General features: G+C 38.9%; 1 protein-coding gene and 1 long non-coding RNA gene across 11 annotated transcripts in view; one reads left to right on the top strand and one right to left on the bottom strand.

Annotated features, from left to right (window-relative positions):
- The window catches only part of LOC105494555 (EYA transcriptional coactivator and phosphatase 3), a 115624-nt gene that overhangs the window by 49011 nt on the left and 39612 nt on the right, over positions 1–27001 (bottom strand). For 6 of the 9 annotated variants that reach the window (XM_071097751.1, XM_011763070.2, XM_011763073.2 and 3 more), the window contains 4 exons: positions 21569–21648; positions 17526–17592; positions 14237–14373; positions 6454–6591 (listed from right to left, as the gene is read on the bottom strand). In XM_071097751.1, coding sequence (XP_070953852.1) covers positions 6454–6591; positions 14237–14373; positions 17526–17592; positions 21569–21648 — 422 coding nt within the window. The remainder of the gene's footprint in view (positions 1–6453; positions 6592–14236; positions 14374–17525; positions 17593–21568; positions 21649–27001) is intronic. The other 3 variants (XM_011763076.3, XM_011763078.3, XM_011763079.3) reach the window with 1 other exon arrangement.
- Positions 18296–25972, top strand: LOC105494554 (uncharacterized). 2 transcript variants are annotated; one of them, XR_011624151.1, is made up of 4 exons: positions 18296–19772; positions 19909–19984; positions 23389–23454; positions 24706–25972. It is a non-coding gene; the product is annotated as an uncharacterized lncRNA (long non-coding RNA). The 2 variants fall into 2 exon arrangements; XR_011624150.1 differs by having other exon boundaries at positions 23389–25972.

Raw genomic sequence — 27001 nt, 5'->3', positions numbered from 1 at the left:
TGTGACTAATATAAATGACAATTCCTGATCCAGTAGAAGCTGTACACATTTTGGTTAAAACTGATGGCCTAAGTGGGTCATTCTTTCACTTAATCCTTTATCAAATATTTATTGAGTGCCTTCTATTTGCAAGCACTGCTCCCCACAAGGAGCTTAGTAAATCAAAACAATAAAAATCTTCTAATAAAAGATTATTATTATTTTTTGAGACGAAGTCTGGCTCTGTCGCCCAGGCTGGACTGCAGTGGTGCGATCTCGGCTCACTGCAAGCTCTGCCTCCCGGGTTCATGCCATTCTTCTGCCTCAGACTCCCGAGTAGCTGGGACTACAAGCGCCCGCCACCATGCCCGGCTAATTTTTTGTATTTTCAGTAGAGACAGGGTTTCACCGTGTTAGCCAGGATGGTCTCGATCTCCTGACCTTGTGATCCACCCGCCTCGGCCTCCCAAAGTGCTGGGATTACAGGCGTGAGCCACCGCGCCCGGCCTAAAAGATTCTTTTTTTTTTTTTTTTTTTTGAGACGGAGTCTCGCTCTGTTGCCCAGGCTGGAGTGCAGTGGCCAGATCTCAGCTCACTGCAAGCTCCGCCTCCCGGGTTTACGCCATTCTCCTACCTCAGCCTCCGGAGTAGCTGGGAGTACAGGCGCCCGCCACCTCGCCCGGCTAGTTTTTTGTTTTTTTTTTTTAGTAGAGATGGGGTTTCGCCGTGTTAGCCAGGATGGTTTCGATCTCCTGACCTCATGATCTGCCCGTCTCGGCCTCCCAAAGTGCTGGGATTACAGGCTTGAGCCACCGTGCCCGGCCCCTAAAAGATTCTTATTGCTGGAGTGGAGATTTACAGATCAACAAGGGATCGGGTATAGAATTATCTATGTAATAATGGATCAGAGCTCAAGAAATCAGTAAGAACTCATGTTTAACTTAACACAGATACAGATTACAACATACAGAAATAGTTATAGATATGTGTATTTACATAGGTTAGTATATCCACATATATTTCTTTGCTCTGTCAGCTGAGAGAGCCTAAAATAAATGTCACTGACACCCCAGTAGCAATTAGCATCCCTCAAGCTCAGATCTTTTTTTGAGACAGGGTCTCACTCTGTTACCCAGGCTGGAGTTCAGTGGCGCAATCACAGCTCACTGCGGCCTCGACCTCCTAAGGCTCAGGCAATCCTCCCACCTCAGCCTCCCAAGTAGCTGGGACTACAGGCATGTACCACCACACTTGGCTAATTTTTATATTTTTTGTAGAGATGGGGTTTTGCCATGTTGCCCAGGCTGGAAGCCCAGATCTTGGTTTTGAATACCATTCTTTCCAATAAAAGGAACCAGGACTCCTTAAAAAAAAAAAGGTTGTTAATAGGGCTTGAATAGGTAATATACAAGATGAGCCTGGAGCATCTTCTAGTGCCAGGAAGTAAGGAAGTGCTGGGGGGAAAAAAAACCAAAACCAACCAAAAACTAAAAATGGGAGTATGTCAAAAGGCATAGGAGCCAACTGAAAGAGCTCCCAGCGGCCAAACTGGAACAAAATAAATAAAGTAGTATTGGATTATAACCCAAAGTATAAATTAAATATCTATGAGTCCATAAACAAATGACTGAAAAAATTAACAAATTGGGGAGAAGAGACAAATCTGGGCAGAAGAATTCCAAATACATTATGTAGATATTCTACCCTAAAGAAGGGGCAGCATGATTCCTTAACTGTGGGCTGCACATAGTGATTTCTATCTAAAGAATACAGTACAGAAAGGGAGGAAAGAATAACTTTATGGAGAAAACTGACAAACACTACTTCAACCAGGTAATCAAGGTCAATATCAAGAGTCATAAATGATGATGATAGTATGGCACCTTACCTTTGGGACCTTCCTCCTTAAAATCCATAACCCCATCATAATCATGAGAAAAAATCAGACAAATTCTAAGAGTGGGTCATCTTAAAATATACCTGGACTCCTCAAAACTGTCAAGGTCATTAAAAGCAAGGAAAAGTCTGAGAAACTACAAAGTCTAGAAGAGCCTAAGGAGACATAATAACTAAATGTAATGTAATATCCTGGATGGGATCCTGGAACAGAACAAGGACATCATATAAAAACACAGGAAATCCAAATAAACAACGGACTTAATAATAATATACTAATACTGGTTCATTAATTATAACAAGTTTAATATACTAACATAAGATGTTAATAACGGGAAACTGTGCAGGAGGAGGGATATATGGGAACTCTCTGTACTATCTGCTCAATTTTTCTGTAAACCTAAAATTATTAATACAAAATAAAGTCTAGGCCAGCCGCGGTGGCTCAAACCTGTAATCCCAGCAGTTTGGGAAGCCGAGGCGGGCGGATCACTTGAGGTCAGGAATTTGAGACCAGCCTGGCCAACATGGTGAAACCCCGTCTCTACTAAATATACAAAAATTAGTCGGGCATGGTGGCATGTGCCTGTAATCCCAGCTACTCAGGAGGCTGAGGCAGAAGATGCGCTTAAACTCGGGAGGTGGAGGTTGCAGTAAGCTGAGATGGCTCCACTGCACTTCAGCCTGGGCGACAGAGCAAGACTCTGTCTCAAAAATAAATAAATAAATAAATAAATAAAACCTATTAATAAAAAAATTTTTTTAAATCTCCTGGTCAAAGATAGATTATTGTGTGTTACCAATGATACTAGAGTACAAAGACATTCATTAAAAGATTGAATTAGGGCCAGGCGCAGTGGCTCACACCTGTAATCCCAGCACTTTGGGAGGCCGAGGTGGGCAGATCACGAAGTCAGGAGATCGAGACCATCCTGGCTAACACGGTGAAACCCCATCTCTACTAAAATTACAAAAAATTAGCTGGGCGTGGTGGTGGGCGCCTGTGGTCCCAGCTACTCAGGAGGCTGAGGCAGGAGAATGGCGTGAACCCAGGAGGCAGAGCTTGCAGTGAGCTGAGATGGCGCCACTGCACTCCAGCCTGGGTGAGAGTGAGACTCCGTCTCAAAAAAAAAAAAAAAAAAAGATTGAATTAGTCAGGGCGCAGTGGCTCATGCCTGTAATCCCAGCACTTTGGGAGGCTGAAGTAGGCAGATACTTGAGGTCAGGAGTTCGAGACCAGACTGGTCGACATGATGAAACCCTGTCTCTACTAAAAATACAAAAATTAGCTGGGCGTGGTAGTGGGTGCCTATAATCCCAGCTACTTGGAAGGCTGAGGCACAAGAATTCCTTGAACCCAGGAGGCAGAGGTTGTAGTGAGCCGAGATCATGCCACTGCACTCCAGCATGGGCAAAAGAGCAAGACTCAATCTCAAAATATATATATAATTAAAAATAATTTGGAAATTTCTGAAATTAATTTTGCCACTTGAATATTATTTAACCAATTAAAACATCTCAGCTGAAGAAAATGACCAAAGATAAGGCCACATAGTCAACAGATACTCTAGGAAAAGGATGATACTACAGAAGTCAGATCTACTCATTCAAAACATTTTTATGAGCAAACAAAGGCAGTCTCTTCTCATTATGGCACCACTAAAGTACAAACTAAAGAAAAGGTTCTGATTAGAGTTAATTAAGCCAGAAGCAGATTAGGTTTTTGAGATAATTTCCCTAACTCCCCCAGGAAGGATGGGCTGTTGTCAATTGAAGAATGCTTGGGGTGTAAACTTAAAAAAATTGGGTAGTTATGCAGGGAGAAAGAAACAGCCCTGGATAGCTAACATTCATTATCCATGCTAAAAGGGAAGGGAAAAGTAGGAGCAAGGAGAGTAATACTGATAGTGGTGAACTTAAGTAATTTAATACCAATAATACACGTTTCATTTCAGCTAACTGTTTTTCTAACAATTTTTTCATCAGAATAAATGGTAAAAATTGATAACTTAATGGTTAACTTCTGCCTTAATTTCTACCCTGTGCTAATTAACCAGAAAATGGCCCAATAGATTAACCAGAAAAACGGAGGATAAGTGAATTTAGATATTTGTTAGTATAGGTTCTCAATTATGGGAGAGTTGATATTGATACCATTACCTCAATACTGAAAAGCATAAATATTGTACTCATGCTCTGGGGTCAGAATGCCCAGCTAATGTCCTGCCTTCTTAATTACTTGCTAATTTTGGGACTATGGATAAGCTACTTAGCTTTTCTGTGCCTCAGGTTCCCCCTCTGTAAAATGAGGTTTGTGTTGTTGTGAGGATTACATGAGCAACATCTATCCACGGCTTAGAAAAACGTCAAGAGTATAGTAAGCACTTCATAAATACCTGCAATTGTCATTAATAGCAAAATGAAGGAAATCAGGTTAGCCAATCCAAAGGAAAAAATGTTCTAATAGATAACAAATAAGAACAGTGGTTAGTGAAGTTTAAGGGATATTTTCACGACTCTCAATTTTTAAAATTTCTATTTATTTTTTCGAGACAGAGTCTCACTCTTGTTGCTCAGGCTGGAGTACAATGGTGCGATCTCGGCTCACTGCAACCTCCGCCTCATGGGTTCAAGTGATTCTCCTACCTGGGCCTCCTGAGTAGCTAGGATTACAGGCATGCGCCACCACACCCGGCTAATTTTGTATTTTTAGTACAGATGGGGTTTCTCCATGTTGGTCAGGCTGGTCTCCAACTCCTGACCTCAGGTGATCCGCCCGCCTCAGCCTCCCAAAGTGCTGGGGTTACAGGCATGAGCCATCACGCCTGGCCTCATGACTGTTCTAAAGCAGTGGGTCCTAACAGACCCCAAAGAGGTGATTCCTCTTGTTTTACGAGGGAGAAATAAGCATAGCTACCACGTTCCTCAAATTCTAGACATAACTACAGAGGAATGGTGGTTTTACATTTTGGTAGAGCATTAAGAGAACCCTTGGTCGTCTTTGACAACCTAGGTGTAAGTTATCAGAGATACACCTGTTTAGAAGAGACTTGGCAACTAGACTTACCTGTGGTTGAACCCAAAAGGCCTATCAACATAGAGAAATACGAGGCCAAGTGTGGTGGCTCATATCTATAATCTCAACACTTTGGGAAGCTGGGGTAGGAGGATTGCTTGAGCCCAGGAGTTCAAGACCAGCCTGGGCAACATAGTGAGATCCCACCTCTAAAAAAAAAAAAAAAAAAAAGTAGAAAAAAATAGCTGGGTGTGGTGGTGCGCACCTGCAGTCCCAGCTACTGGAGAGGCTGAGGTGAGAGGATCACTTTAGCCCGGGAGGTGAAGGCTGCAGTGAGCCATGATCGCTCCACTGCATTCCAGCTGGGCAACTGAGTGAGACTCTGTCACAAAACAAAACAAAAAACCACAGAGAAATACTCTATAAAAATGAAAGGGAGTGGTGGAGAAGACAGGCAAAGTCATTCTCTCCAGTTTCTCCCTCCTGGTTTGTTCCCATCTTAGAAAGAAAGAAGAGGGAGAGGACAAGGGGAGAAAAAAAAAAAAAAAAGAGGAGGAAACAAGTGAAGAAAAGAGGAGACTTGGTAAACAACAGGAGGTAAAGGTAGCTCAGAGGAAGGTCTCAGAACATAGAGACCAGTTCTGTTTCCACTGGACCAAGGAGAAGTAGTTTTCAAATATTTCTGAAAACAGTTAAAACTGAAAATCAAAATCTAATTATCTACATTAAAACTTTTTTTATCACCAAAGCTTATACATTAAGAGTACCTCAGATAGGTTTTTGAGGTCCTATACTAATCCCTCTACTATCCATTTTATAAGAAATAAAATTTAAAAGCTAGGAAACATCATGAGAAAAGAGGCAGATGAGAAGCCAGGTACAAGGATACTAGTTCCAGTCTGGAGCAATGATAAATTGCCTGCACTGGATTTGGAAGAATAGACAATTAATTCCATAGGGCCTTTTGAGTTTTTTGTCTTCTTTCCTAATAGTCCTGTCATAATTCTAACTCTGTTACAGGAAGAACTTGGAAGGTAAAGATGTTTAGAGCTTAAGCTTTAATACTATGCTTTTTATCCTGAAAGAGAAATAAGAATGAACTTCTTGAGCAAGAGAAATGCTCTCATCAAGTAGTAAACGGGGTATAAGTGTGACAAAGACACAGCAGAAAAGCAGCACACACCTCACATACCACCATGACAATTCATACAGGTCAGCAAAATTCCAACCCATGGAGTCTTCTGCTCATTTATAGGACAAAATGTCAATGAAAATAGACTAGAACAAAATCAAGGGGTTTTCTGGACACCAACATGCAAAAGGGAAGGCTTCAATTCTATCAAGCAGCTCACATTCAAAGGCTAAACTACTTATAAAGCACACTCCTAAGCTGTGGTTTGCCTAACACAAAAAGCATGCACAAATCCAAGTATCACCCCCTTTCTATTTTAGAAGACAGAACTCCTATATTATCCAATTTGTTTGTTTGGAGATACAGGTAGGTTAAAAGCAAGAAACAATAATAATAATTTTAAAACACACACACAACCATGCCTATTTACCTTGAATGGGATAAGAATAATGTGCTGGGCTTGGCTGGCTTGTGGTTAACCCTGTAGTGCAGGTAAGAACACTGTGTTGACTTGGAGATGGAGTCTGAATTAAACCACTTTCAGGTTTCATACCTGGCCACAATGCACCTGAATCAGATAAATTGGACCAATTACAAACAATACACTGGGACTGAGGAGCATGGTTATGCTTTCAAATATCAGCCAGTAGGTTTAAAATCTAAATCTTAAAAATAAATTTGCTTGTAAGAGAAAATTATTGAATCTCCCACTTGTAATACACCACAAGCAAATAACACTTTCAAAGAATTAAGGGATAAGGGCAAAGAAACAAAAAGCTTGCCACAAATCCCAATATGTATATAAATTCATTTCATTTCAATGATTGGGGGAAACTGACCAGGATTCAGAAAAAAGAGTTATTGACACCCAACTGGAGTATCTGTTATGAAGACTGCCTGATGTCCAGGTACAGTGATAAATAATTTATCCAAACTGTCAAGGTAGGAGACATTCCATATAAGTTTAAAATCCACTTACCCATTAAACAAGGACCAAATTTTTCTAAAATATATTAAACACTTCTCTGCCTTCTTAAGCTGGTTATTTTGTTACTTTTGTTTCTTCTGATTAGGAAAGACATACCTGCTTATTTTGTAAATTAAAAGCATTACAGAAATACATAATTTAGAAAAAAATACAGTCATATATAATCCCATCATCCAGACTTAACCACTATTAACAGTTTGTAGAAGAGTCACCCAGATGATTTCTTCTTCCCTTTTTTTTTTTTTTTTTTTTTTAAATAAGATAGGGTTTTGCTCTGTTGCCCAGGCTGGTCTTGAACTCCAGGCCTCACACGATCCTTTTGCCCCAGCCTCCTTTAGTGCTGGGATAGGCATGAGCCACTACACTCAGTCCAGATTTCTTCTATGTATTCACTAATCATCTTTTTTAACAAAAATGGGATTGTGGTTTTTTGTTGTTGTTGCTGTTAAGAGACAGGGTCTTCCTCTGTCACCTAGGCTCAAACAATCCTCTTGCCTCAGCCACAGGAGTAGCTGAGACTATGGGCGTGTGCCACCTTACTTGGCTAATTTTTTGTAGAGGTGGGGCTCGCCACATTGCCCAGGCCAGTCTTGAACTCCTGGCCTCAAGCAATCCTCCACCTTGGCTTTTTAAAGTGTTGGAATTATAGGTGTGAGCCACTGCCAGCCAACGACTGTTTTATACACAGTATACATAATTTGCTTTTCCACATAATACCTCAAGATTCATCTTTCCAAGTCAGAACATATAAGTCTATCTCATACTGACAAACATCACAGCTGTTCATTTTTACTTTCTTTTTATCATAATGTTCCTGAGTGACAATCTTTCTAAAATATATTTATATCCTTTCCTTCCTTCTTAGCAGGGAGGAAATAGCACACATACCTTTAGATTTTCTCAGTTACTGTTTCAAAAATAAAAACTGTGCTGTGCTATATATATTACAGAGATACCGCAGAGGCTATTGTGATGTGTAAAGACAATTGTTTAGTATTAAATAGAACTTAATTATAGTTCTGATTTTTAGGTTCTAATTTCACTGTTTTTCCTCAGTGGTCTGTCGCTTCTTGACTTCCTTGGCTATATCTGCCTTTTCATTTGCAATAAACTAGGCAACCATAAACAAAACTTTGCATCTGCATGAGAGCCCAAAGATATTCTTTATGAGCGAAACACTCTTAAGTGCATGGTTTTGGTGATAATTTTGGCTACACAAAAGCCTACTTTTAAAAAAAAAAAAAAACTTTTTTTTTTTTTTGAGAGGGAGTTTTGCTTTTTTTGCTCAGGCTAGACTGCAGTGGCATGATGATCTCAGCTTACTGCAGTCTCCTCCTCCCGGGTTCAAGCAACTCTCCTGCCTCAGCCTCCCTAGTATCTGGGATTACAGGTATGCACCACCATGCCCAGCTAATTTTGTATTTTTAGTAAAGATGGGGTTTCACTATGTTGGTCAGGCTGGTCTCGAACTCCTGACCTCAGGTAATCCACCCACCTCGGCCTCCCAAAGTGTTGGGATTACAGGCGTGAGCCACCACGCCAGGCCCAAAAAATCTTAATGCCTGGTTGTTCACTGTGTTCTGAATAGCTATGGTTACTGGGTTAGTGTAGTTGAAGCTGATAATTAGGTCTAAGAAGGTTCATCAACCAAACACATTCCATGTATGACATAAGGTTAGCCATGACTTCAAACTCAACATTAACTCATATCATTTATTTGCTCCTACTCTGATAAACTAGGAGTGAATGAATTTATAGCCAATGAACAGATATATGCAATCAAAAATATAATACTTTGAGAATGAGAACCTCTGCTTCACCAGGGCACTGAGATACTTCAGTGCAGCAACTCAGATTTGTCCAATTTATTGATAAGTACATTTAGGAAAAGTAAAGAGAAATGTGAAAGTCTTAAACAATAGTGGGATATGATAATCACTTTTTAAGTTTTTTGAGACAGGGTCTTGCTCTATTGCCCAGGCTGTAGGACAGTGGTGCAATCACAGGTCATTGCAGCCTCAACCTCCTGGGATCAAGGGATCCTCCTGCCTCAAACCCCCGAATAGCTGGGACCACAGGCACACAACGCCTGGCTACTTCTTGTATTTTTGCAGAGACGAGGTTTTGTCATATTGCCTAGGCTGGTTTCAAACTCCTGGCCTTAAATGATCCTCCTGACTTGACCTCCCAAAGTGCTGGGATTATAGGCATGAGTCACTGCACCCGGCTTTGCCCCAAACTCTTAATGCATAAAAAGAAAATGTAATATTTTTTTCTCATCTATTAATCACATGAAATAACTTATTTTAAGAGACTGAGGAATACTGACACCGGTAGCATGAATTAGAAGCATTTGCCCTATCATAATTCATGATGATTTAAATATGTCCTATGTCATTTAAATTTAATTAAGATTCTTGCTATGTTTGATTTTCAACAATAAAAATATTTGGGAATATCATTTTTTAAACATTTATGATGTAAATTGTGAGTATCAGTGATATGATTCCTGCTGGTTGTATATCACACTTTTTGGTAAACAAATTGCTATTTCAATGTCACAATAACTTTTCAGATTTATTGTCATCACTGTAATTTCTTTTTCCAAATAGGTTTTGACCCTAAGGGGTTAGATTTATAAACATATTTTTATACTATATGAAAATAATACCTTATTATTAACAATAGTATCAACTGAGAATGTTTTGACAGTGTCCCTCTTATAAGATCAAAAATTAGAACACAAATGTCCAAAATAAGTAGGAGATAGCTAGTTGTGAATATCTTTGGCCAGAAACACAAAGTAGATGTTTTACATATAATTATTTTATGAGGAATAAAAGACAATATGGACAGTGCCTCCAGCATCACTGTAGACCTGGCTCTTCAGACATGCAAATCATCTTCCTCTAAATGCACCCCTCCCAGAATTCCAGATAACAGGCAGCATGACGACCCAGTAGTCTGACTCCACGGCACTACTGCTCATAGCAAACAAGGAAACCAAACCCTAATTACCTGACTCCCAGTCCACTGCTCTATGCCAACAACTACCAACTTTCTTAAGTACTTTTAAGTATCAAGAGCCTGCTGTAGACAAACTGTCAGGTTAACAATGGGAAAGCAAGTCTGTCTCTGAGTGCTTTCCTGCTGCCCCCAGAGTGGGGTCTTATCACAAACTCTACCCAAGTTTCTCAGCACAAGTACTTCACTATTGATTACTCACTATCCAAACTAATCTCATCAGTTCAATTTATAGTAACGCATATAGTGATCTTTAGAGATTAGTCTGATGAGGAACTAAAGTATACACCAATGCTAGAAAAAGCACATGAAAGGACATTTTGGCTTGCTGATTCAGCAGCTCATTTGGATAAGCTATTATAAATAGTAAGTAATTTAATGTAAGTACTTTTCCTGATTATAAACAAAGTATATGTATATATTTTTTGAAACATCTGTAGGAAAAACAGCCACTTTTTTTGCTTCCAATTATTCTTTATGCACAATTTTTTCTTTCTTTTTTTTTTTTAGAGGCAGAGTCTCACTATATTGTCCACACCAGAGTGCAGTGACTATTCACAGGCATGATCCCACTACTGATCAGCACTGGAGTTTTAACCTGCTGCTTCTAACCTGGGCCAGTTCACCCTTCCTTAGGCAACCTGGCGGTCCCCCACTCCCAGGAGGTCACCACATTGGTGCTGAACTTAGTGCAGATACCCAATCAGCATAGTGCACTGTAGCCCAGAACTGCTGGGCTCAAGCGATCCTCCTACCTCAGTCTCCCAAGTAGCTGGAACTACAGGCATGCACTACCATACCTGGGTATACACATATTTTGTAAAATACTAAATTGGTATTACAACATTGTGTTTTTGTTATTATATACTGCTTTTTTCAATTAATAATATACTGTTTTCTCAAGACCCTAAATATTTTTCAACAATATGATTTATAATGGCTATGCAGCAGTCATATAAAATTTAACACATACCTTAATATTCAATTTTTAGGTTTTCAATTTTTTCACATTATAAATAATGCTTCAATGAATATGTTGGTCAGCACATTTTTCTGGGTATCTCTAACTAGTTCCATAGGATACATTCCCAGAAGTGAAATTACTGAGGGAAATGAAATGAACATCCTTAAGGCTCTTAATGCATATCACCCACTCCTCCAACTCACATTAAAGTTCTTTTAAAAGAAATCAGAACAGTTGGCACCTAAAGGCATATTTTTTGAAACCCACTAACATTAAACAAGTACCCTTTTCCTTACACATACTCCTTCAGATTCCTAGAAGTTAAACTTCTAATCCCCTTTCTGCCATCCCACCCCATTTGTATACAGCTCTGGAAAGAATATGATCAGTATTTCTTTAAAAGATTATTCATCATATAGTCTTCTTAGATTTCTTCTAGTCTTTTCTCCTTTCTTCAAGAGGAGGAAGCTTTTTAATTTCAAACTCAACTCTGAGACCATCTTTTTGATATAGACCTAAAGTTATGAGCATTTCTGGAATGAAACAAACCAGGGTTCAATTATAATCCCAGGCGTTTACTAATTGTATGAACTTTGGGCACATGATTTAACTCTCAGTTTCTCCCCTATAAAAAGGGATAGCACTTACCTCTTAGGACTGTTCTGAGGATTAAATGAGACAATACTATAAAGTGTGAAGTACTTATTCTTAGTACACAGCTTGTTATAGTAAATAATAGAGATAAGGTAATGTTATTATAATGAATTTTTCTGAAGCCCTATTTGCATCTGAAATAAAACAAATTAGCTAATCTGAAAACAGGCAGCACTAAGATGACACGACTACCAAAATCTTGATTTCGAAAGAAAGAAATCAAGTGTTTTCTCCTACTTAATTTAACACATTACCAAAAAAAGCCACAAGATAAAACACAAGAAAACATCTTTTCAAAATACAGTCACTTTTAAAAGTTTTACAAACCTCTCTTACAATTTCTCTGGTAAATTGTGAGAATATGCCATCTCTATCATTCACATTACCCCAACCAAAATCTCTCTCTAGTAAGTCTCATACATTACTTAAAGTCAAATTTAAGCTAATGATTATCTCTCTCTGAATTACTGATAGAAGAAATTATGAAACACAAGTCTTCCTTGCCCTCAAATATTAAACAAAACCTGATTATTAAAGGAGCCTGTTATTAACAATATTACCAACATACAATATAAACATGTATCCTTCAAGGTTTTAACAGAGATCTATTTACTTTACAGAATTTTTTTCTTTTTTAATGTATTATTATTATTATCATTATTATTATTATTATTTTTTGAGACAGTCTTGCTCTGTCACCCAGGCTGGAGTGCAGTGGCACCATCTCGGCTCACTGCAACCTCTGTCTCCCAGGTTCGAGTGATTCTCATGCCTCAGCCTCCTGAGTAGCTGGAATTACAGGTGCCCACCACCATGCCCGGCTAATTTTTAAAATATTTTTAATAGAGACGGGTTTCACCATGTTGGCCAGGCTAGTCTCGACCTCCTGGTCTCAAGTGACCTGTCCAAAGTGGGCTGGGCATGGTGGCTCAGGCCTGTAATCCCAGCATTTTGGCAGGCCGAGCTAGGCAGATCACTTGAGGCCAGGAGTTTGAGACCAGTTGGCCAACATGGTGAAACCCTGTCTCTACTAAAATACAAAAATTAGGCAGGCTTGGTGGTGCACAGAGCGAGACTCTGTCTCGAAATAATAATAATTTAAGGGAAATATAGTGATCATTTAAAAAATTAATTATATCTAGGATCCATATGCACACAGAATTATCTTAGGTATTCCATAAATCATGCTCAGAGATATAATAGGAGTAGTATTTAATACTGAACAGCAGGAATGATCAACTGTTGTAAACGGCTTGGGCTTGCTAATAATTCAAATCAAAACAGAAGATTTAAAAAACTATGTGAAAATAATTATAATTGCTAGCCTATTATTAGTCAACTGTTGAAAAATCAGCTTTAAATAACCAAAAAGAAATCAACACAAACATATTCACAGAGGGGTCTCCTTTCAAAAGGTCCATTCAGTGTTGGCTGGTTAATCATATCATAAATACAAGATCTGAGTACGCTGGCTGGTACTAACAGGCATGGAAACATGGATGTACAAATGAGGAAACAAGAGAATTTGTTTCCCATCTCACATGAAGTTATCAACCCCACTATTATTAAACATAACTCCCAATTCTTGTTTCTAGCAGTTACCAGGAACCAAAGAATTCTAACAAGCCTAAAAGTAAGAAAGCTGACAATATCATAAAAGAGTAGCCAAGCGGGTCAGGAGAAACAGGAATGTGGAAACTAGAAGCAGGTACATTAATACATCCAGAATCTGTGTGGTGATATGTCTGGAAAACTTTTCTAATTCATAGCTTGATTAAATAAAGTCTACAGAAATATAATTTTGTTACATATTACATATTTTTAAATAATACAGTATTCTTTTAATTTTCTGACACCCATTTCAGGAAAGCACGGAAGGAGCAATGAAGCACACTGCGTTTACACACACAGAAAAATAAGCACAGATATTAAGCACCCAAAGAACCTTAAAGGGATGTCTGATAAATCGTTTTAATTTATAGTTCATGTCCAAGACACCTAAAACCAATGAAAATAACTCCCTAGGCACATAAGGCTATAAGAAAATTGGGGATTTCTGGCATTCTAAAATGACTTTTTGGTTCAGCAGAACAATATCTGATCAGTTTTAGGTGGGGTTAGGGGAGAAAGGAGAGGGAGAGATTGGCCAAAAAACAAAAACAAAAACAACACACAAAAACAAACAAACAAAAAACCCCACAGAGCAAACTATGATACATATTCAGACTACCTGGTTTTAGCAAGAAATTGGCCACCTCGAAATATATTTATTATGCTTTCCTAATGATAGTACCATATTATATTGTATATAAAGTAAGTCAAATCAATAGCAAATCCTCAAAGAATTTACCAAACACTTAAAGATTCCAAGCTTCAGGGTCAGGACTTAGAACACACAAAATAGATAAATGAGTACTAAAAAACTACGATTTTTTTATTACATACATCAAACATACTGTTGCAAAGTTGCATACCCAACCACATATGTAACTAAGTGCTCTTAAAGAATGATGCATGGCTGATCAAAGTTTCTGGGGAATAAAATCAACATTCTTAGAAATTGTTTACAATAGAGTGCCTTACCAAAAGGAGGTAGTCCATACGTTTGGGTTGCCTGAGGGTAGACAGCATAGGGTTGAGTCTGCTGTAGTGTCTGGTATTGAGTCTGCCCAGGGTAAGCAGTTTCCGAAACAGGAACTGAGAGAATATGTGCATAAGGTCTAGAAAATTTCAAGAAAACAAAAACTTTTGTGTGATTTACTTTAGTAATGAAAAATAGGTAAAATAGCTACCACCACTAACGGCAAAGAATCTGCAACAAGGAGACTAATCTTCCACATAAAATGGCTCTTTTTAAAATTTTTTTATTTTTGAGACAGTCTTGCTCTGTTGCCCAGGCTGGAGTGCAGTGGCATGATCTCGGCTAATTGTAGCCTCCGCCTCCCCAGTTCAAGCTATTTTTCTGTCTCAGCCTCCCAAATACCTGGGATTGATTACAGGCACCTACCGCCACGTCTGGATAATTTTTGTATTTTTAGTAGAGATGGCGTTTCATCCTTGTAGGCCAGGCTGGTCTCAAACTCTTGACCTCAAGTGATCCACCCGCCTCGGCCTCCCAAGGTGCTAGGATTACAGGGGTGAGCTACTGTGCCCAACCTAAAATGGCTCTTATGATCAGAAAGTAGAAGCCTTTCCTCCTTTCCAGGTTCTACTATCATCAACCCAAAGAACAATTTTATGAAAAATTTAAGTTTCAAACATCCCTCCAAGTTCCAATTATCCTACAAACATTTCTAGTGTGCTACAATCATGGCCCTATGTGAGACACAAGGATGGATTAAACGTGTTCATGCCGTTAGCCTACATCTAGAATAAAATCCTAATATAATAGAAAACTAGATAGAACAAGATTGGCAATTGGTTTTCATTCTCCACTCTGCCCCTTGAACCAAACTAAAGTTCTGAGAGGGAAAGTAAGACTGGAAAAGAGGGTGAGGCTGGTGGAGAAAAGGCAAGCAAACACACCAAAAAAACAGAAGTAGAGATGGGTTCCAACATCCTTAAATCAAGCCTACAAAACAGAACCCAGGTAATTAACAAAGTCTGGGAAATTCCAGACAGGACTCAATCTCCTCAATGATAGTTAAGTCAGGGCATACTGCCACTAGTTGGTGCCACCATATCAGTGATAGCTAGAGATTTCAGCAGTGAAACTCCTGGGACTTTACAGTAGCTAGCAGATATAACCATTTCATCCATGATATTGCACTGAATTTTTAGATACCAATTATTTCATGTGGTGAGTTACACTGTATATATAACGTAAAAAAGAAAATGCTATTCGTACCATGTAAGCATAATAAAATATGGCGGGGGCGGCAGGGGTGTTTTAAAGGGGAAATTTTTTTTTCACCTTTGGGGGAAGAGGAAAATGAAGAAAGGCCATAAAGAAGTGATATAGTAGATAAGAGGTACAGAATTGGGAGAGAAAGGGTGTTCTAGCACAAGAAAAAAGTCCTGCCAGGGAACAGAGGAAGGAAAGCAAGGGCTTCAGCCTGTAAAGAGCATAGATAACTGAGGGAAGTATATTAAGAGAAGTAGTGAGAGAAAGGAAGCAAAGACCTTGAATGCTAGGCTAAAAGGCAAATCTGAAACTGAGAGCCACTGAAATTATTGAGCAAAGAGTGACAAGATCAGAGCTGTTCTTTAATAAAGATTATTTTGACAATGCTTTGTAAATTGTTTAGAAAGGGAGGAGAAACTGGAAATGGAGATCCAGTTAAAAAAACAGTTCAGATAAGTAATAAAGAGGTCTGAATTAAGATAGATGGTATAGCTAATAAGGTATTCTGAATGTAGCAGGTATGCAAATACTTTCTGAATGAATAAATGAATTTGGAATCTGCAACATATCCACATTTCAGTAGATTCTAAAAAACTGAATTTAAAAATGTCTATTCTTCTTAGCCAGATCTGAGTCCAGGAAATAGCTCAGGTTAGAGTTGTTACTCAAGTCTCATGGGAATGATTTACATCTTAGTGACCTTAAATGGATTAATCTCCAGATATGGTAAAGACCATAATGTCCTTTTTCATGCAGAGTCTTTGTAGCCCAAAGCTCAAATGTGTTTCCACATTTAGTATCTAATTTCTTCATAATAATCTCAGAGAATAGGTTCAGTCATTTCACAGAAGAAAGTCGCATGAAAATGATTAGCCCAAGCACACCATTAGTGTTAATACCAGATTAAAATTAGAAGAACTCATTGGGTTGACTTTTTAATTTATTTTTTAACTAATGCAAAATTCAAAAGGTAAAAATGGATATAACCAGGGAAAAGAAAGACAGTTTCCTTTTTATAACAGCCCCATAAAGTATCTCTTGCTTTTGCTACCAGTTTCTTTATGTATCCAGCAGCTGTAAGCACATAAGAATATATCCTGGCTTAATAAATGCACTTGTATGTGTCTTTGTATGCATAGGTCCACTCTTTATTATGCACAATAGGTAGCTTGGTATACACACTGTTCTGCACCTACCCACCTTGGAGATGAATAACTTGGCTGATATTAACGCTGATATTACCCCATGAAGGCCCAAAACATAACCTCTTAGTGACTTTCCCACCAAACCTATCTAACTTCAAGCCCAGTTCTACTCTGAGGACATTTTTCCTCAATCAAGAAACTGAACACAGGCCAGGCGTGGTGGCTCATGCCTGTAATCCCAGCACTTTGGTAGGTAGGCAGATCACCTGAGGTCAGCCGTTTGAAAACAGCCTGGCCAACATGGTGAAACACCATCTCTACTAAAAAACACAAAAATTAGCTGGGCATGGTGGCATGCCGATAGTTCCAGCTATTCAGGAGGCTGAGGCAGGAGAATCACTTGAACCCGGGAGGTGGAGGTTGCAGTGAGCCACGATGGTGCCACTGCACTCCAGCCTGGATGACAGAGCGAGACTCTGTCTTCAAAAAAAGAAAAGAAAAAAAAAAACTGAACACAGATTGGACTGAGAAATCCAGTCTTGTTTTTATTAATCTGTATGCTGTATGTCAAGGTACAGGACAGAGAGAATGACCAGAAGTCAATCAATGATATGGTTAATCACTAACACTATTTTGCATGTTCAGTGCCTACTCATTTTAGAGTAAGCTTTTGTGTAAAATGATCCATTGCAGGCAACCATCTACTTTTTAAAAGGATACTACATAGATTATATTTAGAGGGAATTAAAAATTGGAATGATGATAGAATAAGAGATGTAAAAATAATTTAAATATCTATTATTTTAGAGGAAAAATAATATTAAATTTTGCAATGAATCTACAGAAAAAGCATATGCATTTTGGAAACAATTATTCAACTTACTTTGCAGAATACATCTGTGAGGTATAATCATTGGATGAGCGAGGGATGTAATCGGTGCATGTCATAACTGAAAGAAAGATAGTATCACCAGGTTAAAAAGTTAGAACATTTCAAAGATGGAATGGGAAAACTGCACATCTCACTGTATAGTCTTTCAAACTAATTAACAGAATACAGCTTGGACACCAGATAGAAAGACTATGTGGTAGAAAATATCTCTTTTTGTGTATACACCTGTTATAGACTTCCAGAGGCAGTAAAAAAAGAAGGGTGGGGTATGGAAAAGAGCTGAAGGTTGGTAGGGATCTCTACCTTTACCCATTACTGATCTAAAATAATAGACGAAGCAACCTCCTAAGCTCTCAGCTATGCTGATAGGCAAACAAAAAGCAAGCTCTGTGTCTAGAAAACCACATTATTCTACTTCAGCTTATTTGTTCTTTGAGTGCTTACTATATTGAGTAAAAGCCTTAAGAATGACTTTCGGCCGGGCGCGGTGGCTCAAGCCTGTAATCCCAGCACTTTGGGAGGCCGAGATGGGCGGATCACAAGGTCAGGAGATCGAGACCATCCTAGCTAACACAGTGAAACCCCGTCTCTACTAAAAAATACAAAAAACTAGCCGGGCGAGGTGGCGGGCGCCTGTAGTCCCAGCTACTGGGGAGGCTGAGGCAGGAGAATGGCGTAAACCCGGGAGGCGGAGCTTGCAGTGAGCTGAGATCCGGCCACTGCACTCCAACCTGGGCGACAGAGCGAGACTCCGTGAGTGACTTTCAGGAAAAGATTTAGGGGAAGCATCCAATCTTATTTTAAAACCACTGCTACTGCTATGCATAATCAACAGCAGAGTAGATGCAAGTATATTTCTATACTACTACTTTTTCTGTTTTGTAGTGAAGGCTTTGATTTTGGCAAACCAGAGACAGATGTGAGGAACTGATGTGATGCTCTGAGAAACTCTCAAAGACTTTTCCGGCTATTGTCTTCTTGACCCCCATGACTTCATCTGGAATAGCTGCTATGAAGGCTTGACCCTCATGATTACTACTTCTGGTATGAACACTGTAAATATCTGATTAAAAACGAACCAATTAACTTTATGTCTAATTAGGTTCCCTGGAAGAGCACCTGATCCAAAAAGAGAACCTTGATCAAAAGCAGATGAGGGGCCAATTCAAATGCTCAAGAGTAAGACAAATCAACACCTGTGAGTTTATTACAGAAGAGCTTGTCCAATGCTATTGTTTGAGGTATTTAAAAATAATTATTGGAGATCACATTTATCTCTAATCATTTTGACAAAAATGAAGGAAATGTCAATTAGATCTAAAGTTCTGACAATCCATTGTAAAGAATGTAACGTAAGTTTATTTGAATTCTACACAATGGATCTTCCTCAGTTGACACATACATTAAAAAACCCAAACCCTTATCTTCCTCCCATTTAATTTAATTCTGGAAGGGATCAACAACATCCTAGGAGACTGAGGTCAATTTTCACTTCTCTAGAGAATGAATGAGCCTTGATCTTGGCAGTACTTGGGAACCACAAAACAATTATAAAGAGTCAAGGTATAATATCCTATTATACTATAGGAGAATCAAGTAAGTAATATGCTGGCTTGGACTAGAATACCAACAGTGGGGATGAGGCAAAGACTTTGAAATATATTCTGAAGGTAAAACGAACAGGACATTCTGATGGATTTGATGTAGAGAATGAGGAAAATGGGGAATACAAGATGGTTCCTAGGTTTTTAGTTTGAGCAACTAGAGGGAGAGTGATATCACTTCCTAAGATGGGCAAGTTTGGGAGAAGAGAGTATGTCATAGGGGCTAAAGGAATTGAAAGTTCTTTTTTGAACATCTTAGGTATGATTTTCCTTCCAGTAAAGATGTCAAACAGGCAGTCTGATACACAAATGAAAGCATGGGAGAAGTCAGACTGGAAATATCAATATGGAATTCATTAACCATGTATAAGATATTTAAAGTAATGTAATGGGAGAATCCAGAAAGAGGAAAGATGGTAGCCTAGAACTAAGGCCTGAGGCCCACCAAAGAAGGGCCATCAAAGGAGAAAGGTGGGAGGAAAAGTAATGAGAGGCAGAATGTGAGGAGAAATGTATTCTAGAATTTGCAACATGAAAACAACTAATGGCCTTGACGACAGCAGTTTCATTGGAAGAGTGAGGATAGAAGCTAAATTTGAGAAGCTGGAAAAGTGAATGGGAGGTGAAAAAGCAAGTGAGGGCAACTCTTTCAGAAGTTCTGATATGTCACTTATGTGTCCATAACTAGTAGGAGATGTGGAGCCAAGGGTGGGGGTGTAGGGGGAGCAGTGTTTATGTTTTAAAATGGTAAGATGTTTCTTTACTGACAGGAAGGATAAAAAGAGAAGACCGTGATGACACACAAGTGGTGGCAGGAAAACTACAGTACCCAAGTCCTTGGGCAAGGTAAAAATAGATAGTATATGGAACACAAATAAAAGGCTCTACATCTGACAGGAGCAAGTATACTGCTTACATCCTGACAAGAAGGAAACGGCTGGGTGGCTCATGCCTGTAATCCCAGCACTTTGGGAGGCTGAGGCTGGCAGATCACTTGAGGTCAGGAGTTTGAGACAAGCCTGGCCAACACGGTGAAACCCTGTCTCTACTAAAAATACAAAAATTAGCCGGGATGATAGCACGTGCCTGTAATTCCAGCTACTCGGAAGGCTGAGTCAGGAGAATGGCTTGAACCTGGGAGGCAGAGGTTGCAGTGAGCCGAGATCTCACCATTGCATTCCAGCCTTGGCAACAAGAGCGAAATTCCATCTCAAAAAAATACAAACAAACAAATAACAACAACAACAACAAAAATACAAAAAGTAGCTGGGCATGGTGGCATGCACCTGTAATCCCAGCTACTTGGAAGGCTGAGACAGGAGAATCACTCAAACCTGGGAGGCGGAGGTTGTAGTGAGTCGAGATTGTGCCACTGCACTCCGACCTGGGCAACGAAGCAAGACTCCATCTCAAAAAACATAAAAAAAAAAATAAAATAAAGAACAGAATGAATAGGACGACAGTCTAAGGTAAAAACAGAAAGGTAGGGGAAGGTATAGATGTAGACTTCAAATGAACCAAAGTTTTTATTTATTTTATTTTATATTTTGTAGCGAGGAGGTCTCACTTAGTTGCCCAGGCTGATCTCAAACTCCTGGCCTCAGGTGATCCTCCTGCCTCAGACTCCCAAAGTGTTGGGATTACAGACAAGAGCCACCATGCCCAGCTGAACCAAAGTATTTGAAGGAAAAAAGGACATTATTTAGAGGGAGCAAGAATATTCAGCTTACTTCCTGACCCGGAAGTATGTAAAGTTTAAGATTTTAGGGAACAGGTCTTTTTCTTGGAGATGAGTGGGATATTCAAGAAATTAGAGGAGACGTTTTATTGATTAGAGTGGTTTTCTACAATATGGACAGTTTCCCATATGGACCAGAATCACCTGGCTAACCTGTCAAAACTGCAGATTCCCTATCCACATCAGATCTACTGAATGATAATCTTTGGAGGTGAAACTAGAATTCTACATTACAAACAAGTATTCCAGATGATTCTTATGTAGACTAAAAGTCTGAGAACCACCAGAATAGAATCACCTTTGAGGAAATACTATATAGAACTCAAGATACACCTTTTAAAAAAAAGTTACACCTTTTTAAAAAATATACATGGGAAGTATATATGGTTAAGTATAATTGTCTCTGATTTTCTGTAAGACATTATTACCTTTAGAACACTCAATCTCAAAACGAAAATAAAATCACGGGGTGTGACTCCTTGGGTGAATGGATTCCATGTGATCTTTTCTCAGCTGCTCTGTCAATAAAGCTTACAGGAGGGCTCAAGGATAAACACCCACAAAAACAAGGATGGGAGAGCCTTCTGGATATTTTGGGACAAACAAGGCAATTATGAAAAACCATTTCTATAAGAAAAGCATTACTAGTTATAGGAATATCTGTTCAATCATGCACAGAATACGGTACTTACTTTCCTCTGATATGGGAAGGTTTGAAGTAAGGCTTGATGTTTCAGGCTTCTGATCACTGACATCTGGATTGCTTACTTGACTGGGAGAACCAAAACGAACACATTAGCCCCTGATTGATTTGCTGCATTGCTAAAAGTGATGAGATCAAACCCATTTCCTCCTAGGCTATACAAGTAAGAGGCAAAGTAAATCTTCATGATATCCTTATTGTTGATTTTTAACAACTTGAAGAGAGCTCAGGCCAGGGCCAGTACCCTCAGCATTCTACAGTTCTTTTTTTTTTTTTTTTTTTTGAGATGGAGTCTCCCTCTGTTACCCAGGCTCGAGTGCAGTGGCGCAATCTTGGCTCACTGCAACCTCTGCTTCCTGGGTTCAAGCGATTCTCCTGCCTCAGCCTCCTAAGTAGCTGGGATTACAGGTGCATGCCACCATGCCCGACCTACTGCTCTTTCTTATATCTCTAGATCCCTTTAGTTTTTATATAATTCAGAAATTCCAGCTAAGTCACTGGCATGTCAGATTTTTCTTTAACACCATATGGTAAAACATTGCTCTGTCACTGTTTAAAAATTGTACATATTATATGTTTATGGGGTACAATGTGATTTTTGATATATAAAACACCTTTCACTTTTTTGTGAAAAAAAGTACATAAAAACACTTAAATTCTATGCTTTTAGCAATTTTGAAATATACAATGCTATATTATTTATGACAGTCACCATTCTGTGCAACAGTGCTCTGTTACCTTGCTCCCAAAGTACCACAGGAAGGTAGGGAGACGTTTGATTTCAGACAGCGGATCTCCATCAGCTACAAACCATAATCATATGAGAAGGGTTTTCAAATTACACGTTTGGGCCAGGTGCAGTGGCTCACTCCTGTAATCACAGCAATTTGGGAAGCTGAGGCAGGCGGATCACTTGAGATCAGGAGTTTGAGACCAGCCTGGCCAACATGGTAAAACCCCGTCTCTACTAAAAACCAGGCATTGTGGTGCACGCCTGTAGTCCCAGCTACTCGGGAGGTTGAGCCCTGAGAATCACCTGAACCTGGGAGGCAGAAGTTGTAGTGATTGGAGATGGCGCTACTGCACTCCTGCCTAGGTGACACAACGAGACTCTGTCTCAAAAACGAAACAAACAAAAATTATACGTTTGTTTCCAAGTAGGGGTTCTAAACCCTTAAGATTCATTCTACCATATTTCTCTTCTCTCCTAGTTAAATAAAACACAAACACCTCATTTTCTATTTTTTATTATAGCCAGGACTAAGCAACATCTTTTCTTTTTTTTTAACTTATAAGGGAAATTAAGAGAAATTGCGAATGATAAGTCACATAAACTGGGAGGACAAGTCATTATGTCAGATAGTTTAATGCTGGAGAGATTCCTCAGAAATTCTGGAATGAAGATTGTTCTAACTTTAATTCTTCACAATGTTCTCCTTTTTCCATCTACTTTACTTTTCATTCTTCAGTTATTATCTCCCATTATAGCACAGTGGTTAGGAGTGTTGATTCTAGAGTCAGACTGTGCAAGTTCATATTCTACTCTGCCAATAACTAGCTCTATGACCTTGGACAAGTCACTGAACTTATCTGTCCCCCCTTTCTACATCCATCAACGAGAATAAAAATGAAACCTATTTCATAGGGCTGTTATGAGGACTAATAAGTTAATGTTTAGAGCAAAGCTAGAACACAGTAAGCACACTTTAACTGTAACTGTTATTATATTAAAACTTCTTCAAAGCCCAGGCATCATGCCTACATTCAGGCACCCTAGAAAGAAACCTGCTTTGTTCTTCTACACTCTAGGGAGAGGTGGAAGACACTGTACCAGAGGCTCTATATATCTGGAAAGATAATGCTGACTAATCAAAGGTAAAAGTAGTTTCTACACAGCAAAATTGCAAAAAGAAATATTACTTATATAAAAAATACATAGCACCAAAATTTATAAAGTTCTTGTATCATTTTTGAAACTGACTTCTAATATTCAAGCCTAAGAGTTTTCTTAAAAATTGTATATGTTTTGTTTGGTTGGTTTTTGTTTTGTTTTGTTTGAGACAGGGTCTCACTCTGTCACCCAGGATGGAGTGCAGTGGCTCCATCATGGCTCACTGCAGCTTTGACCTCTTGGGCTCAAGTGATCTTCCTACTTCATCCTCCCGAGTAGCTGGGACTACAGGCATGTGCCACCATGTCCAGCTAAATTTTGCAATTTTTGTAGAGATAGGGTTTCACCATATTGCCCAGGCTGGTCTCAAACTCCTGGTCTCAAGCAATCCGCCCACCTCAGCATCCCAAAGTGCTGGAATTACAGATGTGAGCCACAGTGTCCAGCTTTAATGGTATATTTTGAATGTTCAAATAATTTTTCCTCATTTGTAATTAATTTTAAAGCTAAATCCCCAAGTAAGGTTCATTTTTATCTTGTTACTCAAATGTTTATATTTTTGGAATCGAACTTAATGTACTAAGATGTGATTATGGAAATTGAAGGGTAAGGGCAAGAAATTATATGGAGTAGTTGTGTCAGTTTCCCAAACTGGGTGATTTATTATAATTACCTAATAGTTAATAAAAATACAGACTTCTGGACCCCATCTCACACCTTCTTACATAGAATTCCCAGGGGAAGGGCATAAAACTGAACCAGAACTTCACATTTCAGACATCAATAACTAGTTTGACTTCTACATGTACCTGGTTAAGTCTGGGGTTCACTGTTATACCCACTGTTGAAGACTATTTCTAGATCCTATATCTTAGAAGCTGGTGATATTTCTATGATTCAGTATACATTGGACCAGTTCCCAAAATCCAATGGTCCTAGAATATTATGTTATAGCAACATCTCCTACATACTCAACTGAGCATCTAGAGAATAAATAGAAACAACAGCACCAAGACAGTGAATTAACTCTAGCACTTGTTAAATATTTAGATTATTATCCTTAGAGAAATGACATACCGCCTCAAAATATAATTATTTTCAAAGTCATATAAACATAAATTTTGCTTAACAATGAATACACCATGAAAAAACAATTGTTCTAAGATAAAATGACCAAAAGAACCCAACAACATTCCATAAAGTGGCATGACAAATACCTCCTTCTCATTCAACAGAATTATTAACGACACAAACAACAGATAATGGATAAACAAAATGTGGAACAGACATAAAATGGAATATTATTGAGCCTTAAAAAGAGAAAATTCTGAAACATGCTACAAATGGATAAACCTTAAAGACATCATGATGAATCACAAAAAGACAAATACTGTATGATTCCATTTCTGTGAGGTACTCAGTAGTCACAATCATACAGACAGAAAGTAGAATGGTGGTTGCCAGGGGCTGGAGATGTGGGAATGAATAATGTTGTTTAGTGAACATGGAATTTCAGTTTGGAAAGATGAATAAAGTTCTAGAGATGAATGGTAGTGATGGTTGCAAGACAAAGTGATTGTACTTAGTGCCACTAAACTGTACAGTTAAAATGGTAAATCGTATATTGTGTGTATTTTATCATAGTAAAAAACTGCTGAAGGTAAAAGAAGAGATAATTGCAGGAAAAGATGAAGGTGATGGGTTCTTTCAAACAACTGGAGACGTTAGCCTTAGATAAGAGCAAAGGAATTTCAGAGGAAAGAGAAACAATATCCAAGAGAAGCAGATTAAGTAGGCAGATCTGGTGACAGAGAAGGGAGATGTTCCTAATCTCTTTGAACTAGGGAGCAAGATCCACAGCTGAGTGAATGAAAATAGCAGGAAAAGAAGGGAAAGGGGAGAAGGCAGGGGGCAAGGAGGGAGGGAATAAAGGAATTAAGATGATTTTAGAGGTTGGGAAATCAGACATACCAGGAAGGGTTAGGTTTAAGTGCCTGTTTTAGATCTAATCATGAATATAAATTAAGAATAGTTAGCACAATTTTGTGTTTTTCTCTCACAATGTACGAGTGATTGGGAATAAGTATAGAATAGGTGGATAGTTGGGTTTAATCAGGGTTGTGGTTTTGCTAGGCAAGTATGACAGAAAAAAGTGAGGAAGTTAAGAATGTTTGTAAGGAACTAATTATAATAGATCCTATAGTTAAGTTTCTTTTTCTGTCTTTTCTTTTTTTTTAAATGAGACAGTGTCTTGCTCTGCCACCGACCCAGGATGGAGTTCAGTGGCGCAATCTTGGCTCACCACAACTTTTGGCCCCTGGGCTCAAGCAATCCTCCTGCCTCAGCTCCGAGTAGCTGGGACTAAAGGTGTGCACCACAATTCCTGGAAATTTTTTTGTGTTTTTTATAGAGATGGGGTCTTGCTAAGTTGCCCAGGCTGGTCTCAAACTACTGAACTCAAGCGATCTGCCCACCTGGACCTCCAAAAGTGGAGCCACCACACCTGGACAGTTAAGTTTCTTTTTTTTTTTTTTTGAGACAGAGTCTTTCTCTGTCGCACAGGCTGGAGTGCAGTGGCACATTTGTAGCTCACTGTAACCTCTGCCTTGTGGGTTCAAGTTATTCTGCCTCAGTCTCCCAAGTAGCTGGGATTATAGGCTTGAGCCACCACGCCCAGCTAAGTTTTGTATTTTTAGTAGAGACAAGGTTCCGCCGTGTTGGCCAGGCTGGTCTCGATCTCCTGGCCTCATCGGCCTCCCAAACTGCTGGGATTACAGGCGTGAGCCACTGAGCCTGGTCAAGTTTCTTATAAGGAAGAAACTAAAGTTCTTTTTTAAGGGGTGAGGGTGAAAATATGACAGATCATTTACTTGATGGTTTAAGACATGGCTAGCATGGCAGTTCTAGAATAAAAGAGCTGGGATGATAGTGTGTGGAGGTAAAAGTGTAGGATTCTTGAAATTAATGTGGTAGAGGTGATGCAGTTACTGGCTCATATGGTTGGTGCACAAACGAAAGAAGGTAAGAACTGTGGAAAATTGAAAACCATGGTATGAGGAAGCCAAACTGTGAGGTGCAAACAAGCTGCCTCTTTTCTATAAGAGGAGTGGGGTTAATGACTAAGTCATTTCATAACCATCTGGTAATTAATACCAAATCACTTGGACTTTATTTATTTTGCTTATGTTTCCTATTCTGTATACTGTACGTTTGACTGAAGAATATGGTGCTTTTCATCTTTACCATTGAGTCTCCTCTATGTAGTACAGTGCCTAATATACAACATGAGTTTGGTACATATTGTGGAATAAATAATGAATGCATAAGAAAAAAATCAGTGCACATGTTTCAGGAAAAAACTATTTGGAAAAGAAATTTTAATCTTAAATCGAATAGTTTCAAAATGTAACAGTTGATGGTAAGACCCAAAAAGAGGGCAAAGCATGCCCATACACTAATCAGCATATGAAGGAAAAGAAAAAAAAAAACAAAACCTATGAGAAGTTCATTAAAAAAAAAAGTGAACTTTAC

This window comes from Macaca nemestrina, chromosome 1 (assembly GCF_043159975.1).
Source record: "Macaca nemestrina isolate mMacNem1 chromosome 1, mMacNem.hap1, whole genome shotgun sequence".
Taxonomy (NCBI): domain Eukaryota; kingdom Metazoa; phylum Chordata; class Mammalia; order Primates; family Cercopithecidae; genus Macaca; species Macaca nemestrina.
Note: the sequence above shows the minus strand (reverse complement) of the source record. Positions and strands in the feature narration are given on the sequence as shown.